This window comes from Eptesicus fuscus, chromosome 2 (assembly GCF_027574615.1).
Source record: "Eptesicus fuscus isolate TK198812 chromosome 2, DD_ASM_mEF_20220401, whole genome shotgun sequence".
NCBI lineage: Eukaryota > Metazoa > Chordata > Mammalia > Chiroptera > Vespertilionidae > Eptesicus > Eptesicus fuscus.
In genome coordinates, this window is record NC_072474.1 from 3316456 (window position 1) to 3337177 (window position 20722).

The following is a 20722-nucleotide window of genomic DNA, read 5'->3' on the forward strand; positions in this document are numbered from 1 at the left end:
CTTTTCTTTCCAAAGCAGCCACTGGCGATGAGGTCCCACCGGAGCTCTAGCCCCGGTTCGTCCATGGGACTGAAATTAAAGTGGACAACCTGGGGTTTACAGAGCCTTCTCCAGCCAGGTTAGGGGCTGGCAGCCACATCAGAGGAACAATGTGCTCATTTTCCTGGTAGGACTAATCCTCTGCCACTATCTGAGACCAGAGAGGAGGGTTCTGGCTGCCACTGGGGTAGCAATGGCAGCAGCTGCCTCTGTGCCCCCATGCTGTGTCCAGTTGAACTCTGCTTCCCTGTGCTTCAGATTCCACACCTAGAGCCTCTAGGAGCAAGGACACTTGGCCAGTCAGTGTCAAGACCCAGCCCCTATGAGGGGAGCCGGTACCCACAGGGGACCCCACCCTTCGGAACAGTGCACTCGCCAAAGGCACGCCTGATCGCTCACATCCCTTCTAAGCCACTTGGCAGGGGCCCCGGCCCCCACCTGAGGCAGGGGCTGAGCTGGTGGAAACGTCTCCAAGGAGGCTCTTTGGCACAGGGTGGGCCGATGGGCCGCCTGCGAGGCCCATTTCCACCCGGCAGAGCTACTCCGGCTGGGGCAGGCCCTGCCCTCCATGCCCCTCCTGGGCCCTCTCAGCTCACTCCTGGAGCCCTGGGTCAAAATGATTGACTTCTTGTGAGAACAGGATATAGCCATGTCCTAGAATTTGCCACCTGGTAGGGGAGACAGCTGCATATGAAGCTGGTGCTACCTCAAGGCTGAAGGGAAATGAATACACCGAAAAATAGTTTTTTTTAAAAAGACTCTTTTTTACAGCAGTTTAGGTTCATAGCAGAACTGAGTGGAAAGTACAGAGATTTCCCATAGCTGCCCCCACCAGAGTGGTGCGTTTGTTGCAGCTGTTGAACATAACATGGACACATCTTCATCATCCAAAGTCGACTCATTGCTTACTTTCGGGTTCATTATGCTGCTTTTCGTTCTCTGTCTGTGTAGACATATGTTTTTGTTTTCTCTCTATTTAGGTAGGTACAGATTTGATTATATTTAGATACACATATATTTCTTCTGAATCCTTTGAGTGTAAACTGCAGGCATCCCGACAGCTCACCACTCACTGCTCCCGCTGCATCTCCTAACAGCGTGACAGGCTCCTGCGTGACTCCAATGCCGTTACTGCATTTAGAACATTAATACTCATTCGATAACGTCATCCGATGCCCTGCTCGTAGTCTAATGCATGGAAAACCTTTTTTTGTATGTCTGTTGGAGCGGGGCTGTTGACTAAAACCCATCTTTTGGTTCATTTATATTTTAATTTAAAACAATTTATACGAAGTTTTTATTACAAAAGTAATACATGCTCATTGAAAAGGATTTAGAGAAGAAAGGGAAAATGTCCTGTCCGCGACCCACCTGTGTCCGCTGCCAGTGTCGTGGACTCCTCTGCCTCTGTGCCGCCGCAGTTAACCCCTTCCGTTCCCTCCAGCACCAGCAGCAGGTGGCGCAGGCTGTGGAACGTGCCAAGCAGGTCACCATGACGGAGCTGAATGCCATCATCGGGGTACGTGGACTCCCCAATCTGCCTCTCACCGTGTGTATAGCCCTTTTATTCCTCTCATTTATCATAACCAGAGATCGATTTTGATCTCAGGTGGTCTCAAAGAATGGCAGCCCCAGGACTCCATTTCCTAAAGCATTTCATAGGCTTGGGTCCATTTGGGGCGCTCTCCCCCAGTCCCTGAATTAAAGACATGTCTCAAATCAACCTCTAAACTCATCATCCCTGTCCTCCCTCAACTTTTGAGGGGGATGAGCTCTGAGATCACCTTTAAGACCAGGCTGACTGATGGGGTCCCCAACCCTTTCCTCATGACTTCCCAGGGCCTGTCTGCTCTGTTCCCCCTCCCTGGCAAAGGTCTGCCTTTCTTTAGCCATCTGGGATCAGAACTATCTCTGCTGTACTGTTGATGTGAAGCGTGCTGTGGAATTTGGGGTTGGGCCTTGCTGTCCCATGCACTCAGCTGCCTGGCTGAACCTTCCTCATGTGCCCTTGTGAATTCCAGCTGCGGCACCTAGACAGGTCATCCTGACCCCCTAGGTCAAGGGAACAGGGAGACATATCCCAGAGCTCCTTACGAACCCCTTCTGGTTTGACCCCTCAGTGAAAGGAGGAAGCCAGACCTTTCCCCAGCCCCTGCTTGGTTTGCGTCTTTAGTTCTTGGTTGTAAATAGCAGCTTTCTCTTGATTGGTACTTTGGCTGAGGCTAAGGATGTTTAAGGTAAACATCTGAGAAAAAACACCTTTTCAGGGTGACTTTGGACAAGGTTCTTACCCTTGGGGTGTACCTGTTCACCTTTTGTCCCTAAAGTGGTAAAATGCAGGGGGTGGGTGAGAGCACTGCTTCCCACCCACAGGCAGCTGGGTCCGGATCCCCACGGGGGCTTTGGAACAATGTAGATTCCAGGTAATTCGCCACAGTCTTTTCCATAGCTCTGGGATTATTCTGAAGGATAGTCAGGCTTAGGAAACAGTGGACTGGTTGGCCAGGGACCCTTCAGCCATTCTGGGGTCCTGGTTGGTTTTCATTCTTTTTCTTTTCTTAACTGAGGTTGTTATTTCTAAGTGGAACTGTAGGCCCAGAGTTTTCTGCTTGGTGGGGTAGATGGTGACTCTTGGCTTTTCATTTTGGGGCAGAAACCTGGAGACTTGTGCTCTAGTTCTGGCTCTTCCCGTGTGACCTTGGGCAGGCTCCTTTCTTCTTCTAGCCTCGGTTTCTGCATCTGTGAAAGGAGGGTGTGGGCCAGCTCATCTCTCTGGGCCAGAAATGCCTGGAGGCGGAGGTCTGAGTGACAGAGATGCCGGTGGGTCCCGACCCTCCCTCATGCCGCTGGGACCACTGTGGTTGTGTGGTCCTGGACTCCTGGTGTGAGCTCCTTGGCAGCTCCCGAATGCTGCTGGGGAAGGACATGAAGTGTTAGACCGGGTCCTGGTAGCGCTGCGGGAGGAGCAGACCCTCATCCGTTACGTGCGAGGAGCATGGGGGAGTTTGGAAAGGGGACTGTGAGCAAGCAGTGTTTTTAACCATTGAGTTTGGGGGGCAGCACCCCCGGGGGGGACATCATAATACCAGAGTTTGACGTCTCTTTAGGATCATCTAACCCAGTGTTGGGACCAGGTGCTTTGTGGGGGGTGCTGCCCTGTGCATTGGAGGTCGTTCAGCAGTCCTGGCCTCTACTTACTGGATGCCAGTAGCAGCCCCCCACGTTGTGACACCCAGCACTGTCTCTAGACATTGCCGAGTGTCTGTCTGGGAGGGGCAGAATGGCCCCTGGTGGAGAACCACTGCTCCATCCAGCCAGTGCCCTTGTTTTTCAGAGAGAATGATTTAGGGACGGTCACATACTGTTCAGGAGCAAAGCCGGGCAGAGGCCCAGGGACCAACTCCCAGCTCAGGGCTCAGCCCTCATCCTGTGGCCTGTGACTCAGTGACCAGTTCCGGCTCGTGGCTCAGCTGACAGGGGTAGAAGGGGGATCACGGGTGGCAAGCACATTGTGAGTTCTGTCCTGGAATTTCTCCTCTTCCAGCGCCTCTCCCCCCCCACTTTTCAGGATGAGCCCTCCTTTCCCTACAGTGGCCAGAGTGGGGTCCCCTCTCCCCCTCTGTTCCCCCCTTGGAATTAAAATCCTCTTAGGAAAATAATTTTTGTCTAACTCCTAAAAAAGAGTGAAATTGGGGTAGAGGCGCTGCTTGGATTAGCTCCACTTCCTTTAAGTAGTATTTAGGAAGCTACCAGTTAGGTCAAGGCAGCTCCAGGCGGATATTGGAATTCAATTAAAGCCAACGAGTGGGGCCTGTGACCCCCATTTTCAAGGTAATTGCTTCTGCAGCTCTGAGTGAAGGCAGCCGTCGCCCTGTCATTAAGCAGGCAGGCGTACAGTCGCTGCGCCTGACAGCCTCACAAGGCAGGAGTTACGGACAGCTGAGGCCCGCTGCACTGGGAGCCAGGCTTGTCTGCGAGCCAGCGAGGAGATGGCTCACCTCCTCAGCGGGAGAGGGGAGAGTGAGCTTGAAGCTAACTAAGCTGACTTCAGAAAGTGAGGCGGAGAAGGATGGCGCGGGGCAGGGGGCCAGGAGGGCCGAGGCTGGTGGCAGGAGGGTAGATGTCTTGTCCTCAGCCGTAAAGGACAGTGAAGAGAAGGTCCGAAGAGGCTCTTAGTATGCCCATGGTGCTGTGGATCAGCCCCTCTAGAGGGGGAAGTAGCCCAGCCCCCTGATCTGGGAATTAGGAGGGCTTTGAGCAAGTTGCTTCAACCCCCCAGGCCTCAGTTTCCCCATTTGGCAAAAGATGGAGAAGAACTAGGCAAGTTTCATCTGATGTGCCTCCTGCTTCAGTCAGTTGTTTAGGGCTCTCTTGGGCATGGAGTTAAAGGATCCTGGGGCCATGTCTTGGCTCAGCTCAGAGAGAGGTGAGAGATAAGTTAGGTATGTCTGGCGTGGGCATGCCTGTAGCTAGTGGAATACTTACTGCGTGGATTGAGATACCTCTAGGGCAGGAGTGGGGAATGTTGGCCTGCAGACTGTAAAAGACCTGCGAAAGCATTTGGTCTGGCCCTGCCAAAGGCATTAGGGGTGAGTTAATTAAATGTTTGACTAAATATAGCAGGCTAATTGTTAAGTTGCTAATTTTGTATGGCTTGTGAATGATGTTATAAATATCCAAATGGCCCTTGGCAGAAAAAAGGTCCCCTACCCCTGCTCTAGGGTCTCCCTTTCCTGGTGAGAAGGGCCAGGATCCAGCATCAGGTTAGTGTGAGAGGAGAGGAGATGGGGGCTGGTCCACGGAGCTCAGGCTCGCTGGCCCAGCCCACCTACTCCCCTGTGTCCATCTAGGGAAGACAGGCTGGAAGATGTCTCTGCTCGTCGGGGCCTGGCAGGACCCAGTTACTACAGACCCCCTCCTGTTACATGCACTTTATTAAAGTGGGGGGTGAGGAGGAGAAAGAGGGAGTTTGTATCTATTTTGTCACAAACTAGAGTGGTGAAGCCATACCTAAGGTTCTTGCATTCACTCCAGGATGTTGTTGAGCTGGATTCAATTGATTGAATTTTTTAAAATGTATTTTTCTTGATTTCAGAGAGGAAGGGAGAGGGAGAGAGATATAGAAACATCAACGATGGGAGAGAATCATTGATTGGCTGCCTCCTGCATGCCCCCTTCTGAGGATGGAGCCCGCAACCTGGGCATGTGCCCTGACTTGGAATTGAACCATGACCTCATGGTTCATAGGTCAACGCTCAACCCCTGAGCCACACCAGCTGGGCAGTTGATTGAATTTTACATGAGGAAGAAGGATGGCGAGAAAGTAGGCCTTAGAATACATCGTTTCTTTCAGCCAGGTGGCCATGGTGGAGACAAGTAATGCTGGGGTTGAGTCCTGGCTCTGGTTGTTTCTGGCAGAGTCCCTTAGCCTCTCGGACCCTGACCCCATCTCTGAACTGGGAATCAGAAAGGTTGTTGTGATCCCCAGCTATGGGTCCACCAGCCAAAGAAGCAAAGGAACGAGTGGAGGCGTGGGGCTGCTCCCCTCTCCTTGAAGGGCAAGAAGTGTTCTTTCATGCGGTGAGGATCTGTGCTTGCCTTGGTGGGCTTCCTCAGTGGGCCATGGCTCTGGGAGCACTTAGAGAACACAGAACTTCGCTGAGTTTAGCCCAAATCACAAACCTGAGGAGTGAAGCATTAAATGAGCTCACAAAAACACAGAGCATGATATGCATAATCCAATTACATATACTCTACAGTCTTCCCAGTGGCCTCGCTTGTAAGTGGCTATACCTCCTGAGCCCAGGGCACAGGCACTTGGCACATGTGTGGAGGGTGGGGACACACAAAAGCCCCATAGGACACCTTCTTGGACATGCTTGTGTTCTGGTATGAAATGGTAAAGGGGCAGGAAGAGCATTCACGGGAGGGCTTGGTCCAATTTCCTAGCCCCTTTTCTGGGCTTGGAGTTGGAGTGGGGAGGGCGGGTGGTTGACTTCCTTTCACATCACGGATGGAGAAGTCCTGGAGTTAGAAGGAATAGTAGTAACTGGAGTCCGGCTGCTGCAAAGTGGTCAGCTCAGGGCTCTCCTCAGACTATGGACTTGATTTCTTCTTCCCCAATTGAAAATATGGCCATCCTCTCACTCACATGTTACTGTGTTTTAGCACATTGTCCTCTGACGTGGGGGATGTCACAGTGGGTAGAAATGCAGCCTGAGCAGGGCCGGGCCCTGCCTGCCTGCAGAGGGGCCGGGCTGTGAATGGGGTGGTGGGATGCACAGGATCATCGGATCGTCGTCGATTGCCAGCTGGCTCCCCCTGCCCCACTAGGGAGAAAACTTTGTTTTACTGTCTGTTGTAACAAAGACCGTTGTTAGCAGACCTGTGCCCAGCCAGCCCTTGGCATCTGCCCCACCCTGAGAAGGAAGCCTCGGAGGCTAGCTCTTCTGTTCCTGTGTCCTGGAGCCTGTCGGGCCACTCTCGACTGCCTTCAGATCGCTCAGCGGAGACCTGGCTGTGCAGGGTGCTCCGGTACTTGAAGATGAGGAGTACATGGCGCCATGGAAGCTTCCTCTCCTCCGTGGTGAAGGAGACACTTGTGCTTGACATGCTAATGGCAGAAACCACCCCTCAGTCTTGGGAGCACAACAGCTTTTCAAGCCTCTGTTTTCCAAGTTTCTGATGCTTGTTCACTGGCTCGTGTTTCAGGGAAGGAAGCAGGAAGCCACGCTGATGCTTCCTGTCCCAAATAACAGTTCGAGCTGCCTCCAAGTGGGCCTTGGAGAGGAGGCACGGATGTGGGAGGTGGATGGTCACTCTTGGACAGAGCCATGTGCTGTCTTACTCTGTGTTTACCTTTTCCTGGCAAGCATGCCAGGCACCACATTTGAGGTGCTGGGATGGATAAAACAAGGTCTCTGTTTTTCTGGAAGCCACAAGTTGCCAAGCATCATATAAAGATGAAAGAAATAGTTATATTTGCAGTCCAGTCATAGATTTTGCTAATATTGAGCACCTGCTTTGCCTTTACATGTAGTAAAGCATGTGATCCTTGCATAACCTGAAGAAATGGGTTGCATTCTGATTCCCATTTCACAGATGAGGAGACTGAGCTCAGAGAGGTCCACTGACTCATCTAAGGTCTCAGCTGGTAAAGGAGATCTGCCTGTCCACCTTGGTCTGCCTGATTTCAGGTCTGAGCTGTTAGAACACTTAGAAGGGAGAAGCTGACCAGGAGGACGGGAGCTTCTAGAGGAGGTGGCATTTGAAAGATGAGCCTAGAAGGTTGGGTCAGAGGGCAGACCTTACCTTACAGGGTGTTTCCATGGGTACGAATCTTCAATAAGCTCTTTCTGTAGACACAGAATTGCTAGTAGAGGAGTTAGCCTTGTTCCCAGGCAGCAGAGCTACTTCTTTGAAGCCACCCTCCCTTCCTCTTTCCCTTCTCCCTCCAGTGATCTTATCGGCCATACACAGTAAGGAGTAGGTTAAATACCTCCATTTTTGCTCTCTGGAATTTTACTGAATAGTTAATCCTAGTAGTATTGGAGGGCCTACCAGCAACTGGTCTAAAACCACAGGGCCCCCAGCAGAGACTCATTTTAAAACTGGGCATCTAGATAAAGTTGAATGGTCCAGCCCTGGCCAATTTTGCTTAGCGGTTAGAGTACAGATGGAAGGTTGAGGGTTCAATCTCCGGCCCCCAGTCAGGGTGAATGTGGGAGGCAACTAATCGATTTGTCTCTCAATGGGAAAAATATACTCAGGTGAGGATTAAAAAAAAAAAAAGTCGAATGGTTCAACCACAGGGAATACTATGCAGCCATTAAAAATGAAATGTTGATTTGTTTGTAATCCTCTAAATTAAAATTCAATTGTATAGCAATAAAGTTAACAAGAACCCATTTATATAGAAATTCATTTGAAATTTATGGATTTCCATAAAGGAAAATCTAGACAGATGAATAGTCAATTTTCTAGGGAGTGGGATTGAAGGGTAAGATTTTTAGAAAAAATTGTAAATCTCTATTTATTTGTGATATTTTCTGACATTGAGCATGTATTACTTTTGTAATTAGATATAAAAATTACATTTTCTTGACAAAGAAAAGGTAGGGGAGCTCAACTCTAAGCTCCAGTCCCAGAAAGCTGAGTTCAGCTGGCGGGTTGGATCTCTGCACTGGGCTCTGTGACTCCAGCTCCTCGGTCCTTGCACTTGGTTCCTGCTTGAGCATCCTGGGGGCAGATCTGGGGTCAGGCCACACTGGGACCAGTGCCCAACAGCAGCTTCTGTAAACTGCCCAGCAACAGGCATCCCAGGTCTTGGCTGCAAGTCCCAGCCTTTCTCCCAGAGATGAGAAGTGAAGCCCTCTGGGCCAGGAGTGTGGTGGTAGCTGTGGTTGCCATTAACTTTGGGGTGGGCCAGGTTGGCAGTTTACAGCTTAGCTGTGGGAGAGCGGGGAGGTAACTTCTGACCTCAAATACTGCCTCTTGGAGCCTCACCTCCAACCGGAACTGTGGGCCTTCACTGTGTTTTGCCATGGGTCCGCAGTGGCCCCAAAGCCACGGTTAACATTGACACGCAGGCTTATCAAACTTTTGCTCTTTGTCCCCCCACAGCCCCAAAGAACTCTTCTTGCTTTGGGGTCCTCCTCAGGAATATTCTCTGGATGAGGCTGGTGGTTGATAGATTGGAGCCTAGATCCCACTTACTAGAGATGCGACTTTGCTAGTTATTTATTCATCTGTAAAATGGGCACAACTCCTCCTTTGCCAGGTGATTGGAAGGGTCAGAGATAATATTTGGAATGCCCAGCCATTCATTAATGTTGGTTCCCTCCTGTTATTTGAGAGGAAAGATGTATGTACAGAAGGTACCAGCACATCCAAGGCCCCAGCTTAGGAATCCTACCTAATAAAACAATATGCATATTGACCACACCTTCGCTATGCCAAGCCACGCCCACCTGCCACGCCACGCCCACCAGCCAATCAGAGCGAGTATGCAAATAAACCCAACCAAGATGGCGGTTAATTTGCATACATAGGTGCCCTGAGCTGACCCCCTGCGACGGACTTCAGGGAGCTGGGGTCCGCTCTGGCACCAGACCGAAAGCCTCCGCCGGAGCGGACACCCAGCTCCCCGCTTTCGATGGATGGTGGGCGTGGTGGACACCCAGCTCCTCGCTCTGATTGGATGGTGAGCGTGGCGAGCGGACCCCAGAGGCTTTTGGCCTGGTGCACGAGCGGACCCCCTGCCATTGATTGCAGGGAGCTGGAGGTTTCTTCGGCCTGGTACACCAGCGGACCCCCTGCGATTGATCACCTGGGCAGGGAGCTGGGGGTCTGCTTTTGGCCTGGGCAGGAGCGGACCCCCTGCGATTGATTGTAGGGAGCTGGGGGTCCGCTCCTGCCCAAGAGGCTTTCGGTCTGGGCAGGCCTGGGCAGGGGCTGAGCCGGTGATCAGAGGGAGCTGGAGAGGCCTGCCCAGGCCTAAAGCTTCGGCCAGAGGCTTTAGGCCTGGGCAGGGCCCAGCCCTCCATTGGTGTGAACTATAGAGGAAACACCTTTTCTGACTGCACATTGGCTAAGCTTCCTGTATGCCACTGGGAATATTCTTAGTAACTTGGGTAATAAGAATCCGAAAAGGTGATCTAGGGTTTTTCCACCACACTTCTGGAGAAAAAAACGAAGGTCCGCTGCTGGAGGGCTAAGAAATGTCATATCCTGCCCTAGCCGGTTTGGCTCAGTGGATAGAGCCTCAGCCTGCAGACAGCAGGGTGTGGGTTCGATTCTGATCAAGGGCATGTACCTAGGTTGCAGGCTCCTCCCTGGCCGGGGCCCAGATCAGGGCTCATGCAGGAGGCAACAAATCCAAGTGTTTCTCTCTGTCTTTCCCTTTCTCTTCCACATTCTCTAAAAGTCAATGGAAACATACCCTCAGTGAGGATAAAAAATAAATAAAGAAATCCATATCCTATGAAAGACATATCTTGAAAATGCCTAAAGAAAGTTGTCATTTTTTCTTGGTGAAGGGACTGGAGTCGTGTTGATGAAAACACCTTGGTGGCTGCGGTGACTGGCAGTGGCTGCAGCAGTGGGGTGATGGGGCTGGTGCCTTCCCCTGATCAGCCCGGTTGCCTCCCACAAAGGGAGGCCAGACTGGGGCTTAGGTACGCTCCCTGTGGGGCGCGGGCCTAAGCCGTCAGTAGGACATCCCCTGAGGGCTCCCAGTATGTGAGAGGGGGCAGGTTGGGCTGAGAGACCCCCGACCCCCCAGTGCACGAATTTCGTGCACCGGGCCCCTAGTATTAAGATAAAGGGCATTTTGTCCTGGCTGCTGGGAGAGACCTGAGGCTGCCCTAAACCAATCCCTTGGGTGTGGGAGGGGGAGAGGGAAAAAGAGGACCCCGAGGCTAGTGCTGGGAAGGGGTATGGTGTCTGGAGCAGGGGCCCAAACTCCTTAGCCAGGGACTGTTATCTTTGCTGTTGTTGATAATGCTGAGTTAATCAGGTCAAGGTTTTAGAACAGAGGGGAGACATTGTAATCCCTCTGGTGAATGTTAGCTACTGTTATGAGCTCACTTAATGAGTAACGCGCCTGAGGTCACACGGTAATAAGTGCCAGAGCTGGGGTTTGCATCCTGCGCTGGTTCTAAAGATTCCACTGTTTCCTTTGTTGTTTATTGATTTGAGAGAGAGACATAGATTTATTGCTCCACTTATTTATGCATTCCTTGGTTAATTCTTGTATGTGTCCTAACTGGGGACCGAACCCACAACCTTGGCATAGCGGGACTGCTCTAACCACTGCGCTGCCCAGTTAGGGAAAACTCCACTCTTCTTATTACCCTCTTCTCCACTCTGATGTCCAGTGACATTAGCTCTCATTTCACAGGCCCCCGCCTTCTCTTGATCTTGGACTTGGCTGCTGGAGCCGGCCCTCCTCAAAGGCAGGCCTGGAGTTCCTCGGTGTTAGGGAGCCTTCCCTGCCATAGGGGCTCAGGGTGGGGGATGCTGGCTGCTAACGTTGAAGGCATGTAAGCATGAGCAAACGTGAACTACCAGGAGCTTAGAAATGGATCTCCTCTCCTGAGAGGGACCCCTGATGACTGGTTTTTAAATGCATGCTTTATTTATCTTAGACTTTTAAACATGGGAAGTTCTATCCTGAATGGGGTGGGGGGACAGGTGGAGTGTTTGAAGACATAAATCTTGTATCTGAATTGCAGTCCATTAACAGACTTCCTTTAGCAATACAGCATGTGGACTGAGCTGGGGACAGGTGTTGGGGGGCTTTTCCCCCTGCTGCCACACGAAGGAAGCCTGTGGCTTCCCCTGCCCTTTTCTGCTCAGCTGTGCTCACCACCAACTTCATTGCAGCAACAGCAGCTCCAGGCGCAGCACCTCTCCCATGCCACGCATGGCCCCCCGGTCCAGTTGCCACCCCACCCATCAGGCCTCCAGCCTCCAGGGATCCCCCCGGTGACAGGGAGCAGCTCGGGGCTGCTGGCACTTGGAGCCCTGGGCAGCCAGGCCCACATGACAGTGAAGGACGAGAAGAACCACCATGAGCTGGATCACAGAGGTGCGGCCTAGGTCTGGGGCTGGGGGCAGAGGGCAGAGGGCAGGGCTGGGCTGGGGCAGAGGTCCGGTAGACCCCACTGTAAGTGGACACAGCAGATGCTGTCACCCTAAGATCAGGAGTTAGCAAAAGGTTTGGAGCTGTCTCTTGAATTCCTGGCGGATGGGAACAAGAGCCCCGTCACCCATGCCAATCCCCCCAATCCCCGACGTACACCAAATTCTCTGCCTTGGAAGACACCTTGTCCATTCATCCTGGAGTTCCCTCCCCTCCCATCTTCCTAGACACCATGCCTAGCCTTAAGGGCCGGCCTCAGTCCCACGCCTTCAGGCTGGTTCTTTTTCAAATTCACATAAGAGTTTAAGAAGTAGAGTCCCAAGAACTGAGCCTTTGTTACTGTCCTCTTGTATCCTACCCCTGGAAAGCATTTTGTCTTCCCAGAGTATCAGTCCTCTGAGGGCAAGGATATTGAACTGAATGTGCGTCTCACCCACGCAGGTGCCTTGGAAATAGCACACAGTCAGCACTCATGTAAAGACTTGTGAGTTGACTGTCTGTAGGCAGAGGTAGCCATCACACTACTGCAGGGAGATGCTTGGGAAGACTTGCAGTGAGGACCTGCCCCCACCCTCCCTGGGCCCCTACCATCAGGATCCAGGAAGCTGCATGGAGTAGGCCTCAGGAGGACTCAGTTTGAATGGGAAAGGAAGGGGCCCGGCCTCCTGGAAGACCCTTTTCAAAAACTGCCACCTTGTGTGCTCTGCCCTTAGGTGGTTTTCCGAGGTTTATCGAGATAATTGACATATAACATCGTGTAAATTCAAAAGTATTCAGCGGGGTGATTTCATTTGCCCTTAGATATTTGCCAAGGCACAGGGCTGCACCTTCGGAGCCCCTGGGCGCCACATTCTTGGGCACTGGGGGCCTGGAGTGTCATCATCCTGCCCAGGCTGTGGCCCCAGGGTGGCACCAGGCTGTGGGAGCCAGAGGCTCACATCCCTGCCCTGCAGTAGGACGGTGCTCTGCAGAGGAAGAGGGCCTTCCCACAGCAGGCAGGCCAGTTAGGGTGCTAGTGGCCGACTGGTTCAGTAATCAGAGGTTTCCGCTTCCCGGGGCTTCTGGCAAAGAGACGGAGAATGGTGTTAATTAAACAACAAACAACACCATTCTCACAATTTCTTTTTTTAAAAAAAACCCACAAACAATAATGTTCTCAATCCCAGGTCCTATAGATATTTTCCATAGCATGATCTTTCCCAAGCTTATGGCTTAATTGCTGACTAGTAGCCTTGGTGTCCTCCTTGGCGAGCCGGGCCACGAAGGCCGCCCCACCCAGGGCTGGTGCCGGGGGAAGTGTTAGGATCGGGGCAATTAATTTCCAAACTGAGAAACGTCCCCCAAAGCCCTGCCTTGGCTGGCCCACAGTCGGGCCAGGCCCGCTGCTTGCTTGAAAATGTTGGGACTGACCTTTTTTCTTTCTTTTTTGTTTTGGGGCCCTGACCCTCCTCCTGTCCTGGCCTTCGGTCCCCAAAGAAAGAGAATCCAGTGCGGTAAGTGTCAGCACTCTGGAGCCAATTGGGTGTGTTTGGGGTGGGAGGAGGGCACCAGGTGCTTTTCTGGTGGTGGGGTGGGAGCGTTGTCAGGAGATGAGAGTTGTCACCTGTGGAGAGGGACCTTCAGCTGGGGCAGCCTGCATCTCCAGGCTTTTGGTCCATCGTCTGTCAAATACAGAGCTCTGGCTAAACGAGCTCCAACTCCCTTTACAGGAGAAGTGGTTGATCAGAGAGGTCTGCTGGCCGCCCTGGGGCCTCCCAGGGGGTCTGTGGAGTCTGGGCTGAACCAGGGCTTAGTGCCTAGGTGTCCCACATCCTGGGTGGGATGCCTCCCCACTCCCTGGGTTGGCTTCCCCCATAGGATCCTGCCTCGTCACTTTCTGAGGTTTCTCTCTGTTCTGGGTTTAAGAAAGTGCTAGGAAGTGAGCATTAAGGCCAGGCTGCCTGTGCATCTGCCAGCTCTGAGATTCGTTGTAAATCTCTCTGATCACACTGAGGCTCAGAGGTTCTGTTTCAAGTGAATAAGCCTTCTGAATAAGTACAGTGGAGTCTGGATAAAAAAAAGCCTCCAGCGATTAGCAAAGGCATTTTGTTCCTCATCGCTGTCCTTGTATCCGGGGCCATCTAATCTGCTGGGAGGGCTTTGGTTATTACCTTGTGTTAAGTAGGACTTGGAGGTCAGGCAGTTAACTAACCTCCCCTTCGCAGCCACTGCCCAGGCTGAGGGTGAGCCCTCTGAGCAGCAGTGCTCGTGTCCCCTTTGGACTGGCCCACGTGCTCAGAAATCCAGATCCACAGGGGGGCCCGGGAGGGGCTCACTACCTAAGAAAGGAATAACTGAAGTTGAAAATTCATTTTGTTGGCTTTAGTGTTGGTTCTCAGAAGGTGGTGTTTTTGGAGGGGTGGCTTGCCTCGATAGGAGAAGGCTGAGACTGGATCCCTCAAGGCTTAGGTCTGGTCCTGGCTTCATGGGACACTGGATGACTCTCTTGGCCTCTCCCGGTCTCGGTTTCTTTATCTCTAACACGGGCATCTTCCTGCCCAGCCAGCCTCTCAGCTTAGTTAGGAAGACCCCACCCCTCGGAACAGAACCCAGGGTCCCAGACCTGACCTGGTTAATGGACCTGTTGCAGAACGAAATGGGTCATTGAAGCCCAAAACCCTCCCTGTCTTCGCATCGCCCTCATCCTCATTGCTGTTTGCTCTTGGCTTTGTGCCCCAGTTTATGAAAGCTTTCTGCTCCAAGAAACCCCCAGGGAACCCTCAGGAGCTAAGCTCTTCGCTCGATGTCACTCTCCCATATCCATGCACATCAGACTTACAGAGCAGGGAGGCAGGCTTGGGCCCCTGGAGAGTCCAGTGGGAATGAGCCAAGATGCCGTCTGGGGGTGGGATGGGCAGCTTGGGAGAGGCAGTGGGGCTGTGTGCATGTGGGGATGGTATCGGCGGGGGTGCAGACTGAAGCTATCAGCCCTTTGGAAACCAGGTTGTCAACAGATGTGGCCCACGGCCGGAAGGACAAGGCTGTGTCGGGTGGGAGGGGGGATGGCTGGACGGGCTGGAAGCTGTCCCAGAGGGGTTAGTCTAGAGTCCAATTAGAGGTAGCTTCATTCATATTTCCTTGCCTAGCCGAAGCAATAAAAAATACTTAGTTTTTTGGCCGCCTGCCAGCCAGAGGCGGGCTGGATCGATGCCGCTAAATGCCTGACATGACTCTCCGGTAGCAGCAGGGTTTTCAGCCTGACTGCATGAGAAGAAAGAGCTCGCTGTGCTCTGAGCTGCGCTCTGGGGCGCAGAGAGAAACATGAGCTGCCACACACCCCCTCCTCCCTGCCCGCCAGCGAGGACAGGGCCTGGAAGCATTTCTGCTTAGCATGGGGCGGCCACCGTTGGAGGAAGGGAAGTGAAATGAGGTGATGTTTCTGCCAGGCTTGCAGCAGCTAATTGAATTGCGGCTGTGCGCACATCGACGTCACTCGCAGGGCTGTGGGGAAGGTTGAACTGCAGTTCCATTATAACTTCCATTTTTTTCTTCAAGGCTTGATAACTCTGCCATTTTAATTTGCTTCAGGCAGAAACTTGGCAGGGAAGGGATGCCCAGAAACCGACTTAGCAAAGGAAATTAAGTTTGCAGCTGGTTTCCACACTGTTCTCCCAAACGCCAGCACGAACCCCCGGAAAGTGGGAAAACAGAGGTGGGCTCATCCCACCGCCCTTTGATGCCCTCTGTGTACAGAGGCCCCTCTGCGTCCCCACGTGTCCCCGTCACACACCTCTGCACTGCATGGCGATGTTGATGGCTTGGCCTTTCCCTTCTCTCGGGCTGGACTGGAAGCTCCCGGAAGGCAGCTTCTTCCTCCGTCCTGGGCACCCCCCTCTCTCTTGCATGGTGGGTACTCAGAACAGGGGTGGGTAATGAGAAAGTGAGGGAAGGTTAGGGATTTGGCTCTTAGACCAGGGTAAACGCAACCAGCCCCCCCTCCCTCCCAAGGGGGATATTGGTTCTGACTTTATTCTCTGGGCACAGAGGTTTGCTGGCAGGTGCCCCTCCCTACGTCCCAGCCTGGTGCTGACAGCCACATGGTGCCGCTCCTGCTGCCAACACCACGGGGAGCCCACAGGCCCTCCTCTGTGGTGGCGCTCTCACCTCCAGGATAGCATGGTTTCCAGGCTGGCCTGCACGGTGCTGCTGCCTCAGCTGTAGGCCCGTCTTCGCCATCCCCAGGCCTCGAGTTCAAAGTGGTCTTGTCCCCACTTGCTTTATATTTGAAGAGAGAATGCATTAGGTCCAGGCTGGAGGAACCTGGCTTTCCTTCACGGTGCCTCCTGTCAGCGGGCCTTGGGCACGCTTCCCACCTCTTCCCATTGTGACAGGAGCAGGGGGGCCTGCCCCTCCCTTACGCTCTTTCCCATCTTCCGGAGGGAAGACGCCGCTGCAGTTCTGTCTCTTTGTCATCCTGGCCTTTCTCTAAAGCTGCACCTCCACTTAGAAAGCATGTTGGCAGCACTCATTCCTGTCGGGTCAGCAGATGAAGATTTGCACATGGTTCCAGTTTGTCGGCTCAGATCCATCTTTCAGGACTCGGTGCAAATTTTCTTTATTCCTTCTTGGAACAAATACGTGTGACAGGCATGAGATGGGGTGAAGGAGGCAGGTGGGGCTGCCGCCCTGAAGGAGCGCGCAGTTCTCATAGGCCAGAGGGCGTAAGGCTCATTGCAAGGTTAATTACTCAGTAGCAGCGGCTCTGCAACAAAAGCGAATTGTGATGCTCCCAGAGCCTCTCTCAGGGGCACCTGGCTGTGGAGTCAGGAGGGCTTTCCTGGTGAGGGGCCGATGCAGCTGGGACCTGCAGACACGAAGGACACTTCCACTGGCCTGAGTTAGCGCACTTCGCTATGACTGTGTGCGAAATGATCACACTGAACCTCCTTCCTGCTTCCAGAACAACTCAGTGTCACCCTCGGAAAGCCTGCGGGCCAGTGAGAAGCACCGGGGCTCTGCAGACTACAGTATGGAAGCCAAGAAGCGGAAGGCCGAGGAGAAGGACAGCCTGAGCCGATACGTATGTCTGAGGGTGTGGTGGGCTCTGCTGGGCTTAGTGGTGGGCAGGCTGGGGTGTGGGAGAACTCACAGGACCCGTTGTGGTTGAGTCAGAAGGACATAATTGGGGCCAGGGGCAGGAGAGGGTCCCACCAAGGATAGGTGGTGGCCTGGGGGAGGTGGGCGGAGGGTGGCGGGGTCTGGGGAGAACTGAGGGCGTCTCTCAGGGACAGGCCAACAACCCCGCTGCCATCGTGGCCCTCCTGGCGTGCCCATCTGAGTTGCCCCACAGTTTGACCCTACAGCCCGGTCGTGGTATCTGCTATGCAGGCTGTGCAGTGTGCAGGGGTGAGAGCTGGCACGGAGGGAGGGACGATGCTGTGCTGGGACCTGGTGGTCTTACGCCAAGCCTTCTTCAGCCTCTTGGCTGCTCTCTGGCTTTGGACACGTCGCACAGCCGAAGCCTTAGCTGCATTTCTGGGCGCTGTGGCTCCCCTTCCCTCCCACACAGAACGTGGAAATGGTGAAGTGAGACCAGGTCACTTCCTTGTGAATGATGGCCGATATAAACCCACTGGAAAGTAATGTCTGGCTTCAAAAAGACAAGTTAAAGGGCTTAGAAATATAACGGGCCAGCGGTTGGTATGGCTGCCAGTGGGTGTGGGAGCAGAGTGACCCAGGGCTGCGGGCCGGGCTAGGACACAGTAAGGAGGAGGGCCGCCTTTGGTGGATTTCGGGTTGGCCTGGGTTCAGATCCGGCTGGTGGAAGCAGGGTGGGGATGGTGCATGCTCAGTGTGGGGTGGGGGGGGCGTGGCCTCTTACTGGCTTCTGTCTTGGTTGCAGGACAGTGATGGGGACAAGAGTGATGATCTAGTGGTGGATGTTTCCAATGAGGTAAGGGCAGGCCCAGAGTGCAGGGCGGCTGTTGGCTTGGGGGTGAGGGTGTTCCGCCCTGGTGGGCGCTCTGTGTCCCAGCTACTGTGCTCACAGACTGGCAGCCTGTGGAGTGCGAGGAGGCCTCCGAGGTTGGGGCATCGGGCTGGTGGGGAGGAGCAGAGCAGGGCTTTGCTATGGGGTGGCCGGGCCTTCAATGGGCACTGGGTTTCCTAGGACAGGTCCTCACAGAAACCCCCGGAGACCCCGATGAGGGCCAGGGCCGGTTCCTCCTGTCCTCCAGGTCAGCTGTGTTCTGCCCACCGCCCTGGGGTCTGGAGGTGGGGTTGTGATTCCTGGGTCAGCCTCAGCCGGAAGGCCACCCAAGGCCAAAAGGCCCAGCTGCCCAGATCTGAGTCCTGAACTGTGTGTGATTTTGGGCAGGTCACCCCATCCCCCAGACCCCAGTCGCCCCATCTGGGAGTCAAAGGGGTCAGACTAGATAATTAAGAACTAGTTACCCCCACTTTGGGGTCCCCAGTCTCTCAGCCAAGTTCCTTTTCCTATCACCCATGCCCACTCCCTTCCATCCCAGAGCAGGAAGGAGTCTAGGCTGGTTGTTGCTTTGAGTACAGTTCTGCATCACTTGTGTTTTCAGGATCCAGCAACACCCCGGGTGAGCCCGGCACACTCCCCTCCTGAAAATGGGCTGGACAAAGCCCGGGGCCTGAAAAAGGACGCCCCCACCAGCCCCGCCTCGGTGGCCTCCTCCAGCAGCACGCCTTCCTCCAAGACCAAAGACCTTGGTCATGTACGTGGGGTCTGCCCTTGGCGCTGCGGGGGTCGGGTGGAGGGGAACCGCCTGGAAAAGAGACTGGAGCTGGAGTGGTGCTGACCAGAGGCAGAGGGGTGGAGTAAGACAAACAGGTTGGGCTTCGGCCCGGTTCAGATGCCGGTGTTACTGCTACTTAACGTTTCTAAGCCTTGGTTGCTGCATCTACGAAGTGGGCAAGTCACCGTGGTCTGTGCTGAACAAGGCTGGGCAAGAATGAGTGGCTGTTGGGCAGAAGATTCAAAACCGGGGTGGGGGCTGTGCCCATGCTTCCTGTGGTGACCAGCACTGGGCACTGCGGCTCCGAGTGGGAGCTGGTGAGGATTGGGGGGCACCTCCTGCATACCAGCTAGCTGCCTTTGGGGTGCAGTGCTCATTAGAAAGAAGAAAACAACGCCTTTGGGGATCCGAATGTAAAGAGCTTCATGGTTTCCCTGGGTCTCTGCATCTTCCCTTTTTAGAACGACAAATCCTCCACTCCTGGGCTCAAGTCCAACACACCAACCCCGAGGAATGATGCCCCGACTCCAGGCACTAGCACGACCCCAGGGCTCCGGTCGATGCCAGGCAAACCTCCGGGCATGGACCCGATAGGTATAATGGGTAGGCACGACAGGGCTGGGATACCTGTGGTTGAGGGGAGGGCTCTGCCAGGCCAGGGCTGCGGCTGCACAGACGGGCCAGAGCACCAGATGTCGGAGCTGAGGTTCTCCAGGGCCGGCCTTTGGGGGGCTCATAGTCAGGTTTCAGGAGGAGACAGACTGGTGCTTCAACACTGATGTGGGGCTTGCTGGGGCCACGGGGCAGGGGACTTCAGACAGGTTGGGACACCCATGGTTTGCTCCTGCCTTCCTCTGTGAGGCTTTGGACAACCCCCTTCTTGGCTTCCGTGACCTGCTCTATAAAACAGGGTGGGACATCCCTCCGCTTGAATCTTCTTAAGCTGTGCAGGTGGGAGCCAGTGAGGTGGGTTCCTCTGAGAGGACTGTCGGGGCAGGCAGCTCTAGGGTGCTGGCAGGATCGCTGCTGGGTGGGGCCCCCTCCCCGTGACGGCCACTTCCCACTGACGCCTGCCTCCTTGCAGCTTCGGCCCTGCGCACGCCCATCTCCATCACCAGCTCCTACGCAGCGCCCTTTGCCATGATGAGCCACCACGAGATGAATGGCTCCCTCACTAGCCCCAGTGCCTACGCCAGCCTCCACAACATCCCGCCCCAGATGAGTGCGGCCGCCGCGGCCGCCGCTGCCGCCTATGGCCGATCGCCAATGGTGAGCTTTGGAGCTGTACGTAGACTTTTTGGCTCCTTTTTTGGGGACTAGCAAGGAGTGGGGAGCTGGTGAGGATGAGGGGGGCACTCCCTGCAGACCAGAAGGGTCTCACGACCAGACAGCTAGCTGCCTTAAGGGTACAGTGCTCATTAGAAAGAAGAAAACAACGCCTTTGGGGATCAGCAGCCGCAGATCCACCCCTGCTTGCCCACCAGCTGCCATGTCCCCTCACATGATGCAGCCTCCCTGCCTGCCTTTTCAGCTGGGAAATGGGGCTGATCCCTGTCTTTCTGGGCTCCATGGGATGGGATCGCCAGATGAGTCACATGACTTGCAGGGAGCAGGGGGTTGGCAAATGGGGCTGCATCTGACACCAACAATTGTCTGTTCGTGTTGATGAGCAGTTTGGACTGGGCTGGTAGAGAGAGGGGTCTTTTTTCAGGAGACAGTTTCTGTCTGTACCTCCTATACCTGCGGGGGCCTGCTCTGTACATGAGAGCCCACTGGGGCACTGCGGGGGGACTGAAGCGGGGCAGAGGCCACTGCCTGGTGGGGTAGCGGGGACAGGGAGGTGGGGAGGATGCTGGGTCAGCGCTGGGAGATCTGGACTGTCATCCCTTCCCTGCCGTTGTCCTGGGTGAGCGCTGGCCCTCCTGGGCGCTGCTCTGCTTGTCTGTCTCCCGGGTTCTGAAGAAGCAGTGATGTGCAGGCAGGACCCAGGAAGCCGAGGAGGAGGAGGCCAGGGTGGGGGGATATATGGTGTATCCCTCACTAAGGGCTGGCCTTGTCTTGCCTTACAGGTTGGTTTTGACCCTCACCCCCCCATGCGGGCCACAGGCCTGCCCTCGAGCCTCGCCTCCATTCCTGGTGGAAAACCGTAAGCTCTGGCTGCACTTACTGCATGCTTCTGGGGAGGGCAGGGGAGAGCAGCCGCTGCCCTGGGGGACCTCCCTTGAGAAGGTGTTAGCCTGCCCTTTAGAGGTTCTCCTAGGCCAGGCTACAACCCCAGGAATCAGCAGCCTGTCCC

General features: G+C 54.3%; 1 protein-coding gene across 11 annotated transcripts in view; it reads left to right on the forward strand.

The window, feature by feature from the left end:
* Window positions 1–20722, forward strand: part of TLE3 (TLE family member 3, transcriptional corepressor) — a 46477-nt gene that overhangs the window by 19010 nt on the left and 6745 nt on the right. Inside the window, exons 6-14 of one of the 11 annotated variants that reach the window (XM_008151357.3) lie at window positions 1484–1588; window positions 11425–11629; window positions 13160–13176; window positions 16623–16742; window positions 17565–17615; window positions 18253–18405; window positions 18888–19029; window positions 19511–19710; window positions 20496–20572. In XM_008151357.3, coding sequence (XP_008149579.1) covers window positions 1484–1588; window positions 11425–11629; window positions 13160–13176; window positions 16623–16742; window positions 17565–17615; window positions 18253–18405; window positions 18888–19029; window positions 19511–19710; window positions 20496–20572 — 1070 coding nt within the window. Of the gene's footprint in view, window positions 1–1483; window positions 1589–11424; window positions 11630–13159; window positions 13177–16622; window positions 16743–17564; window positions 17616–18252; window positions 18406–18887; window positions 19030–19510; window positions 19711–20471; window positions 20573–20722 lie in introns of all 11 variants that reach the window. The other 10 variants (XM_028160334.2, XM_028160338.2, XM_054725278.1 and 7 more) reach the window with 10 other exon arrangements.